The following is a 10,642-nucleotide window of genomic DNA, read 5'->3' as shown; positions in this document are numbered from 1 at the left end:
CGATCGTCGGTATCTTCATACCTAGTTCAATCTCATTACCGGCAAGTCTCTTTACTCATTCTGTAATACATCACCTCGTGACTAACTCCTTAGTCGTTTGCTTGCAAGCTTATGATGTGTATTACCGAGAGGGCCCAGAGATACCTCTCCAATACTCGGAGTGACAAATCCTAATCTCGATCTATGCCAACTCAACAAACACCTTCGGAGATACCTGTAGAGCATCTTTATAATCACCCAGTTACATTGTGACGTTTGATAGCACACAAGGCATTCCTCCGGTATCCGGGAGTTGCATAATCTCATAGTCGAAGGAATATGTATTTGACATGAAGAAAGCAATAGCAATAAAACTAAACGATCATTATGCTAAGTAACGGGTGGGTCTTGTCCATCACATCATTCTCCTAATGATGTGATCCCGATATCAAATGACAACTCATGTCCATGGTTAGGAAACCTTAACCATCTTTGATCAACGAGCTAGTCTAGTAGAGGCTCACTAGGGACATGTTGTTTGTTTATGTATTCACGCATGTATTAAGGTTTCCGATCAATACAATTCTAGCATGAATAATAAACCTTTATCATGAATAAGGAAATATAAAATAACAACTTTATTATTGCCTCTAGGGCATATTTCCTTCACCGTGGACATCCATATTGACCCCTTTGAATACACGAATGACATTCGAGTGAACATTTGGTTAACATGTGATATTCACTTTGCTTCGCGATACCTTGCAAAACCCGAGGGGAGATATATCAGTATCCTCTTCAGTCAATCTCATGCTCACTATACCGGTCTTCCCGTTACCAGTTTTGTTCTTCTTCCTCGTTGACATGTTCCGGCATCCCTATGACCTAGTCACCTGTGTCTGGCCGACGATGATGGATGTCGTCACACCTAGACGGCCCTAAGAATATCTCTCCATCGTCGGAGGAGCAAATCTCACTCTTGAGCTATCTAGCCCCTTATCAAACTTTTTGATGAACCTGTAAGTTGTCTCTATGATCATCGTTTTACATATAACGTTTGAGCAATCCCAAAGTTCATCGTACGGTAAGAGTGACTACGATACTCTCATGGTCTAAGGAACTAAAGCATACATTAACTCTCCTTGTTATATCAATTGACTTGTGACGATACTACAATAGTATCTCAGAGTATAACAAACAAGTTGGGTCAATCCAATATGATCGTTCTTCCAACGTCATATTCTTAAAATTGTTTTGGGACTATCGTTACACTTAACGATATCCCAAGATCCGAAAAATGTGATCACTTACAACACTTGAGCTAGTCCTAGAGGCAAGACTAGAAATCAGGTTTTACCATTTATCATACCACATGTGCATATGAGTTTTCCACTGAGTCGCATATTCCAGGATCATAACAGTCATAGCATAGAATAAACACTCTTAATTATAAACATGGAAATAAATAATACAATATTATTGCCTCTATAGCACATTTCCAACATAGAGAACAAAAGAAAGAAAAAATACAAAAAGGATTCAATAATTTTTCCAAGACCCATGAATTAAATTTTCCATGATACAGAAATTTTTTTGCCTTGCTCTATGCACAAAATTTGCCATCACACACAAAAAGAAAATACCAGGTCCATGAAGTAAATTTGCCATGCTCCAAAAATAATAATAGTCATGTTCGTTGAAGTAAATTTGCCATGGTCCAAAACATACTCCATGTCCCAAATGGTCACAGATTTTACCATAAATGCATTTTGGGGGAGTTTGTAAATAGTTGCATGGCAAATTTAAATGAACTTAGGTTCAAACGTGTGTCTTTCGGTTTTCTTGCATGTTTTTAAGTTATGGAAAATTTAGTTTATCATGCACGTCAATTTGTAAAATTTCTTGTATGGCATTTTTGGCTACAAACATCATGTCTACTTTTTTGTGTGCCGACAATTTTAGGCTTTTCCTCATGGCAGTTTTGCACGCACCTTTGTTGTGTCGCGGGGGGGGGGGGGGGGGGGGGGGGGGGGGTTGTAAAAGCATGATTCTTTTTCCGATCAAGTAGGATGGCAATTTTTCCTTTTGCATGACGACATTTTTTGTTGTAACAATTTCTTTGGGCAAATTACGTAGAAATTGTGGGACCTACTTCACAAGGATTTTTTTTTTGAAATTTTTTTCTCAACATCTACGGCAGATTAAAAAGAATTGTACGTTGTTTTTTTAGTGTATTGTACATCATGGCATTTTTTAAAGGTCTAGTACTTGTTCTGGTGCTCAAAACTCGGCTTTTTTGGCCCATTTTTTTCCTGCAGTTACGTTTATCAGCGTGAAGTTTTAATGTTACAAATGTTTGCTGATTAAAAAAATGTTCATGCATTTTTTAAAATGTTCCTCAAAAGAAAAAATGTTCACGGCTTCCAAAATAATATTCACAATTTCATAGAATGCTGAATTTGTAAAATGAAAATAAATAAAAAATCGATAGAAAGAAACAAAGGTAAAAGGAAAAACCAGTTCAGGGAAGGTTCTCGAACCTTCACAAAACCGGTGGGAAAGAAATCCGAAAATGGGCCAGCCCAAAAGCGGATCAGACGCTGAAGAGGTACGCGCTAGGTCGCTCACGCGTAACCACATGGCATATGTGGTAACTGGTAAGCTATATAAAAAAACATATCGAAGCTAGAAAAAAAAGGTGTGACCTGCACGCCAAATAGGAGACGCCGTTTTAACGAGGGGTCCGCCCTGATTTGTTCGTTACGACGACTCTCAGTCTCAGATACCGGGTCCCAAATTTATTCAGTCAACCTATCTCGCCAATGCAGCATCCACGTCAAGAGACAGTTACAAACATTCCAGGAGAGAAAAAACAGCTCTTATCTCCTGATTACGGTGTCTATAAAAAAACAGTTTCCGAAATGTTGATCTGCAACCACGGGTAGATCATCTTGCGCTTCACCATATATCACTGCCATCTCTGAAGTAAACAAACAGAGAAAGATCACTGGAAAATCGGTGATCCACAAACTAAAAAAGACGGTGCAGGAACGAAAACCAAAACGCATTACATTGGTTTCAGCTCTCATCCTAACAACAGCGCCGAGCGCCCGAAGAAAATCGGTTCAGACAGGGAACGGCAGCCTTGCAGAAAATAACACCAGCCAACACCCTACTTACATCAGACCATAACATGCTGATCAAGATGACACCAGATATCCTGGTCACAAAATCAGGAGGAAAGCAAAGAAAGACAAAATTACTTGCCACTGGTAACAATCAGACATTCAGACACACCACCAGATTCTATTCCCAGATGTATGCCTGATGAAAAATATCTCCATACAAAGAGCGGGAGCGACAAGGTGAAAAAAGCAATTGTACGTAAGTAAGTGTGCACTGAGCATAAAAGATCAAAAGATTAAGTTACAGAGGGGAGCATGCAAACTGATTAACCATTTCAACAACAAAAATTTGAATAACTTGTCGCCAAGGAATTGGCATTTCAAACCGCAGCCACCATGCCTCTGAAAAAGGTGGTCGCGTATGGCAATTGCACCAACAAGACACGTGCTTTACTGGCAGATAAGTAATATTGTTAATTACCATAACCAACCAAGGGGATGTAGCTCAGATGGTAGAGCGCTCGCTTAGCATGCGAGAGGTATGGGGATCGATACCCCACTTCTCCAATTCTTTTTGGTTTTTTTATTTCTTTGCAGATCTGAGTGCTCTAGAATCCAAATTAAACTACCAAAGGAAAACACCACCAAAGCGCATCTGGTGTAGTGGTATCATAGTACCCTCCCACGGTACTGACCAGGGTTCGATTCCCTGGATGCGCAATCATTTGTTTTTTTAATTAATTATTGTAAGTTTAAGTTTTTTATACATCTATGATGATGATGTGGGAATTGACACCATCTGAATCGGTCAAATTATCACCAAGATAATGGAAACGTCATGGTCAAACTATGTAAGCTACAAATCTTCAACCAGATAAATATGAACTGCGAATTAGCACATTTTTTAGTCCTTTTTTTGGGGGGGGCGGGGGGTAAAAGGAACAAGACCAGATGCCACTATGATGAACAAGAATATATAAGACATGAAAAAGAAAGACCCCAGCTTAGAACATTATAACTAGTGATCATAGGCTCGAACTGGAATGCGCCGGGCATTGGCTAGGTTAAACTGAACACGGATGGTTCCTATCTTATCGCTGATGTGCTTGGCTGCAACTGGAATGGTGCTAATTTGATGTCAGGATGGTCTTGAGTCGGAACTGGATGCTAATGGTGCAATTATCTTCACAACATGATGAACATAATCAAATGTCAGGATGCTCTTGAGTCAGAAGTGAATACTACTCCCTCCGTCCTAAAATGTAAGATCAATTTTGACACTAATGATCTTACATTTTGGGACGGAGGGAGTATCTCTGAAGGTGTTCTGCTAGCTCTGCAATGGGGTATTTTGCCCATAGTTGTTGAATCGGGCTGCCTCGAGGCCGTTGACGTGCTGAGAGACTCTTTCTTGATTCGGGAGATCAAAAGGAAACTGAATGAACGAGATACTTGTATTACTCATGTGGGTCACAACCAGAATAATGTAAGCCACTTCATGGCTAGTTATGGCAGGGTTCAGAGCTGTACGGCTGTTTTTTCGTTAGGTTCGTGACCTCCTGAGTCGTTAAACTTTGGTGAAACTGAACGCAAAAAACAAAGTGGGGGTACACGTAACCACCTTTTTATACACCACACAGTTGCGATTTTCAACAAGACATGTAAATTTCTCGGCAAAAAGAAGACAGGACACGTAAATTACCGTATACTATAGTTATGTATATTAGTTAATTGTAAGTATCGCAAAAGGGGATGTAGCTCAGATGGTAGAGCGCTCGCTTAGCATGCGAGAGGTATGGGGATCGATACCCCACTTCTCCATTCTGCTTTTTTTCTTAAATTTCTTTATTTTAATTTTTAATTCTTGCAGATCTGACTGAATTACCCACTTCTCCATTTTTTTTGTTTGTTTTTTGCACATCTGAATATAATGCACTCCGTAAAAAACTCCAGATCTCACAAATCCTTCTAGGCATAAAAACAAAAACAAGCACACAATCTTTCCCTCAAACCAAAGCAGCACAAATAATAAAATTTCACAGGCCAAAAGCAAAATGTTACTGCTATCTCTTTCCAAATATAAAGAGCAAAATGTTACTGAAGACACAATCACAGCATATTAATTCCAGGAAAAACTCCTGCCCTACACCCAGCCAATATTATTCAGTCATCAATAATCGCGCCAACGCAACACAACATCCACACCAAGACACAATTACAGCATTCCAGGAAAAAATAACAGCTCTGATTATCTACACAATAGGCTCCTGACTACAGTATCTATCAGTGAATTCAGTTCCTGAAATGTACATCTCAACTTCCCCTTTCCAGTTTCCAGGTATCGATAAACTTTTCCGACATTGCATCCCAAGATTTTGAGTACAGACACGGTCGGTCACACATGATATGGCTGGCTACCAGCCCAGGTTTATTCTGGTCCTTGGTCTGTTGTGTATGGTCCGCACGCTGACACGGGGCTGCTCGGAGGACTCGTGGCTCCCGACGGAGAGGGAGTCCATGTCGTCGTTGATGGTGCGGTTGATCATCTGTAGCTGCCTGTGCTCCATCCGCTGCCCCCTGGCCTGGGAGTCCGCGCCGTTGTTGACGAAGAACACGCCGCTGCCAGGCGTCCTCTCATGAGGCGGCCTGTTCAGCCGGTCTCTGAGGTCCTCGCCATGAGATGGCGCGTCACGCGGATATCTTGGCTCTCTCGGCCTCTCAACGGAGTCCCTTTCTCTGTCAGAACTCGGTGGATATCTTGGCTCTCTCGACCTCCCAATGGAGTCCCTCTCTCTGTCAGAGCTCACACTGGAGATAGGGCTCTGTGGGTGCTGTGGAGGTTGGTCTCCAAGAATGCCCCCCCATCCAACCTTTCCAGCAGGTGTCGTTCTTCCTTTGGATTTCCTGCTTCTGGATGATCTGCTGCCTGGATCCCGAGTTTGTACGCCAAGCTGCTTCCCCTTGCCTTCATCCGAGGATCTGCTAGTTTCGGGTGCAGCTGGTGCTTCGAGAGGAGTGATGTTCAGCAGTTCAGGGTCATCCTTGAAACTGAACGGACGCTTTGCAGGATCCATTTTTCTGAAGGTAATGGATATCCTGTACATCAATCAGAGTTCCAGCATAATGTCAGAGGTGAACAAATCAAGTTCAGAAAAATAATGCAACATACAACTATAACCTTTTGGATGGTACCGCTGGAACACAATGCTTTGCAACATCAGCACCATTGCCATTTATGACGAGCACAGACCTGTGAATGTTCACATTTAGTGTTCAGCAAAGGAAGCAAAGAATGACAGCATAAAACTACAGAGATCACATCACATACAATTCATGACACCCAGGTAAAGAAACAAAGACAAGATAACAATAAAAAAGAAAATCACTAGAAAATGGCTCATAATCATTAGAAAATAGCTTATCTTGGCACAAACTTGAGATAACTTCAGATCAAAGCTAACAAGCTCAGCACCTCAATGTGCTATGCAGCAAGCAATATCATTTACATGTATCAAACGGACTTTGCATGATATTGGTATTCATATGAGATCAGAACTTCGGAATGTCAAAAAATAAAATAAAATCAAAACTATCCACACATGTACAGTCAAGTGCAAGTGTGCAACTACAACAAGATGTCATGCAGTAAGCAAATGAATCAGACACGGTCTTTGAATTCATATGCAATCAAAATTCTCAAATCTCCAGGAATATAATCAATTCAGAGTTTCAGACCTATCCATACACTACATAATTAAGTGTGAATACTACATGCAAAAGGAAGTGTCAATTCTGCATGATATTCATAAGCATAGAGGAAAATCGAGAGAAGATAACCAACATACCCAACAGGCAGAGGAATTGCAAATGAGCCCGTAAATTCTCCAGGACCAGCGATTTTCAGACTAGACCCAAAAAGTATGTCGCATTCACTGAGGAATGAAACAGTACAAAATGGTCGAACAAAATCATGGCTGTCTATATGTGGTGGAATGCAATCTCCAGGGTCATACATGTTGACAATGCAACTGTCTGGCACACAATCCGTTGGCAGAATACGCCACCTTACCAATCTCTTGATCATGACCTTAAATAGTTCAGGGATCGGATCAGAAACAAAAGTTCGAATGATGCCTGGTGGATTTCCTTTCCTGTCCTGCCATTAGAAATTTCACCTTGAGATAGATCTATGAATAGGCTTCACTAATGTTGAAATGTAGCTTACAAGAAGATGGAATTAAGAATAAGGTAAGTACCGTAGCATAGTTATAACAGCATCCAAATTGAATTGTTACCCGCCCTTTACCACGCATCCATTTCTCAGGTTCTGTATATGTACGATCTGACAAGGGGGGAATATTTGTTGTAAGGTTTAGCCACAGAAAGTAAAGAAAAAACTGTTGGGGGGGATGCAATTAGAACTTGCTGAAACATAAATGAAGAAATAAACATTATTAGCATTGCATTAGAAATACAAAAGTAACATGTTCTCAAAAATCACTTTAACAGTTAGGCAATTAATTATTATTATTTTCATAAAATTTGCTAAGTAGAAACTACATAATGAAATTGGAAAACCTTAAAGAAGATACCACTAGTAACAAGAAGAACACAGAATAGATGTAAGGTGAATCAGGAAAAGTTGCATTCATTACATTTCTGCCAGTTTTTGGTTATACGTTACAGGGTTCATGCCAGGGGATGTGCACGCGGGTTACAATGGCCATCAACTTTGGTATGGAAGTGGGGGTATAGTAGGTTCACTAGCACCTTGGACCCTTGAGGTGTACTGGTGCACTAGGCTATGGGAAATTCTAGTACAGCAGCTAATGATCATAGGTGACACAAGGAGGACATGAGTACTTCATTGAATAGGTCATGCTAGAATGTGATACAGCAAAACAACTGTGAGAACAGCCCATTCTAAAATAGTTAAAATTAAAACAAAAGAGACGTGGATTCAAATACCAGAAGACAACCGAAAAGTATGTTCTTTTTAAAAAAGGAAAGTAGCGAGACAACAGCACATCTACACACTATTATTACTTCAGTCATGGTTATCATGGGATACAGGACTGTAAGAGTCACTAGACATGCAAGCATGCTATGTTATTCATGCTTACAAATGATAATTTGTAGCAGTGTCAGTACTCATTATATGAGAACAGAAACAATGAAGCCAAAATCATCAGAGAGAATTGCACAAAAGATACAGAAACAGACACCCTAAGATTTATGTGAATGGAGGCATCACAATATCAGAAGTATGTGAGCAAATTAAATAGATACTCCCTCTGTAAAGAAATATAAGAGTGTTTAGTGATCTAAACGCTCTTATATTTACAGAGGGAGTAGGTGCCAAAAGATGGGGATTTTTTTATGTACATTACTATTCACTAGATTTCTCCATAATATACTTCCAGTTATCTAGAGTTGGCATTATATGGTATTTTAGTCTATTACTGGCTCCTACCATGAAAGCACAGGCAAAAATTACCAAATACCAATTTATCTTCCTCATCAAGTTTGATTGATTACAGTCAAGCAAAGCTGAATCTGATATAGTTTTCATAGATCTGGTAATCTAACATATGACTAAGAAAAGTTTCCAACTTTGGGTCAAGATCCCATATATAGTTAACATAACAAATGTAAATCTATGAAACTTCGGGTCAAGATCCCATACAGTTAACATAACAAATGTAAATCTGAAAGTCATAGCTCCCAAAATAGATGTTCTAGTCACTTCCTTGATGGAGAAATTAATAGCTCCCACAAGAAATAAAAGACAGAGAGACGAAGAAAAAATTTCTACACAACAGAGCTACTCTATCCATATAGAGACCTTCCTACGCTGACCTAAAATCAGAATAAGTCCCATAGTCCATACTCAACTTAACCGAAAGTCACACACACCTCCATAAACCATAGTCCATACCCCGGGCACTACGGCCTTAGTACCAGTCATGTAACTGAACTTGAAACACATCATCTCCGATACAGCTACAAGACCAGGCACGAACTTGCATCCTCCTGAACTAATACCGACCTCTCTACGCAACCCTAGAAGCAAACAATTTTCTGGATTCTACACAATAGAAATACGGCCTAGTATACCGAACTGAGAACACTCCATTGATGAAAGCCAATATGTAAGGCTCACCTCCAAGCTCCCCGCGCTTTCCCATCTCCTGCAGGCCGTAGACGCAGTCGACGATGCGCTTCTGCTCGGCGGTGCTGAACACGCCGGCGTGGAGCTCCAGGCCGGCGAGGATGTTGACGAGCTGGCCCTTGACCCTCTCGAGGCATATGAAGTCGTCCTTCCGCAGCACGTTCCGGAACCGATGCAGCTCCCGCTGCTCCCTCGTCAGCCTCGCCCTCGGCCTCCCCGCCCCGCCGGCCTCCTCCTCCTCCCCCTCCTCCCCGTCGTCGTCGGCGGCCGCCGCGGCCGCGTCCTCCTCCGCCGCGGCGGCGGCGAGCTCGTCCTCCTGCGCCATGTCCGCCCACGACATCCGGGGCTTCTCCGCCTCCGCCTGCTGCCGCTGCGGGGGCGGGGGCGGCGGATCCGAGTCCCACCCGCTGGGCTCGAACGGGAGATGCCGCGGGGCGGCCGGATCCGAGTCCCACCCCGTGGCGACGACCCTCTCGACCGGCGGCGGCGGCGCCGGCTCCTCCGCTGCAAGAAAAAGTTAGGTGGGGGACGTGAGACGCGAGCGCCCAACCCAGCAAGAACCCTAGCAAAAACGGCCCTTTTCCTTCCCTTCCCCCCAGGCGCGGCGGGCGGGCGGCGGGCGGCGGGCGTCATCATTACCTCGCGGCGGGGGCGGCGGCGGCGGGGGGAGGAGGGAGGCGACGCGGCCGCGGAGCGAGCCGACGCAGGAGGGGCAGAGGCCCGCGGAGAGGAAGGGGAGCCAGGTGGTGAGGAACTCCCCGGCGATGGCGAGCTCGTCGGCGTCGTACTGCCCCCGCACGAGCTCCATCGGGTCGGCGCCGTCGCCGGCGGCCATGGATGCCGTCGTCTCGCGGCTGGCTGGCTGGCTGTGGCTGGCGCGTGGGGCCGCTCCTCCTCACTCTCCTCCGCCTCGGTCTGCAATTCTTTCGCCCTTGGGGGAGGTTTTGGGCCGCGCTTCCCACGCGGCGACTCCTGCGGATGGCTTCCAAAGAAAACCTCCGGCGGGGTAGGGTAGGGTAGGGGTGCGATGGGCCGGGCTCAGACGATCCTGGCCGTCTGTTGGAGTGTTGGATGGCCTGGATCGGGAGATGCTGTGGGTGGGACGGGGGAGGGGGGATGATGGTTTAAGTTGCCGCTCTATGATTGGTTGGTGATTTGATAGTTTTAGGTGTGGTTGAGCATCTCATATGTCTACTAAGTTTTTTCACTGTAGGTGTGCTTTGATATTTTTGGCTTTCACTGGGTTGTGTGTCGTTGGCATAGTTACTAGGGGTTTGGTTCCGGTTTAAATTGCGCATCGGTTCTTCGTGAATGGAGTATAATGGATTGATTGTCATTTTTATTTTTGAATAGGTCATGGGTCATT

At 43.5% G+C, this 10,642-nt stretch overlaps 1 protein-coding gene and 3 non-coding genes across 4 annotated transcripts; 3 read left to right on the top strand and 1 right to left on the bottom strand.

Annotated features, from left to right (window-relative positions):
- The first annotated feature begins 3,598 nt into the window (after nucleotides 1–3,598).
- TRNAA-AGC (transfer RNA alanine (anticodon AGC)) lies at nucleotides 3,599–3,671 on the top strand. Its single transcript has one exon. It is a non-coding gene; the product is annotated as a tRNA-Ala (tRNA).
- Nucleotides 3,672–3,753: 82 nt separating this feature from the next.
- Nucleotides 3,754–3,824, top strand: TRNAG-CCC (transfer RNA glycine (anticodon CCC)). The gene has a single exon. It is a non-coding gene; the product is annotated as a tRNA-Gly (tRNA).
- A 1,028-nt stretch (nucleotides 3,825–4,852) lies between these two features.
- TRNAA-AGC (transfer RNA alanine (anticodon AGC)) lies at nucleotides 4,853–4,925 on the top strand. The gene has a single exon. It is a non-coding gene; the product is annotated as a tRNA-Ala (tRNA).
- Nucleotides 4,926–5,165: 240 nt separating this feature from the next.
- On the bottom strand, nucleotides 5,166–10,250 carry LOC109777971 (RNA demethylase ALKBH9B). Its single transcript, XM_020336533.4, has 6 exons — nucleotides 9,916–10,250; nucleotides 9,268–9,780; nucleotides 7,361–7,446; nucleotides 6,950–7,260; nucleotides 6,283–6,354; nucleotides 5,166–6,200 (listed from the first exon to the last, which is right to left on the bottom strand). The coding sequence occupies exons 1-6, from the start codon at nucleotides 10,109–10,111 to the stop codon at nucleotides 5,519–5,521; spliced, it is 1,860 nt and encodes a 619-aa protein (XP_020192122.1). The 5' UTR covers nucleotides 10,112–10,250; the 3' UTR covers nucleotides 5,166–5,518.
- Between the last annotated feature and the right edge of the window lie 392 nt (nucleotides 10,251–10,642).

Source organism: Aegilops tauschii, chromosome 7 (assembly GCF_002575655.3).
Source record: "Aegilops tauschii subsp. strangulata cultivar AL8/78 chromosome 7, Aet v6.0, whole genome shotgun sequence".
NCBI classification, from domain to species: Eukaryota; Viridiplantae; Streptophyta; class Magnoliopsida; order Poales; family Poaceae; genus Aegilops; species Aegilops tauschii.
The sequence above is the reverse complement of the archived record's forward strand: the minus strand, read 5'-3'. Positions and strand labels throughout refer to the sequence as shown.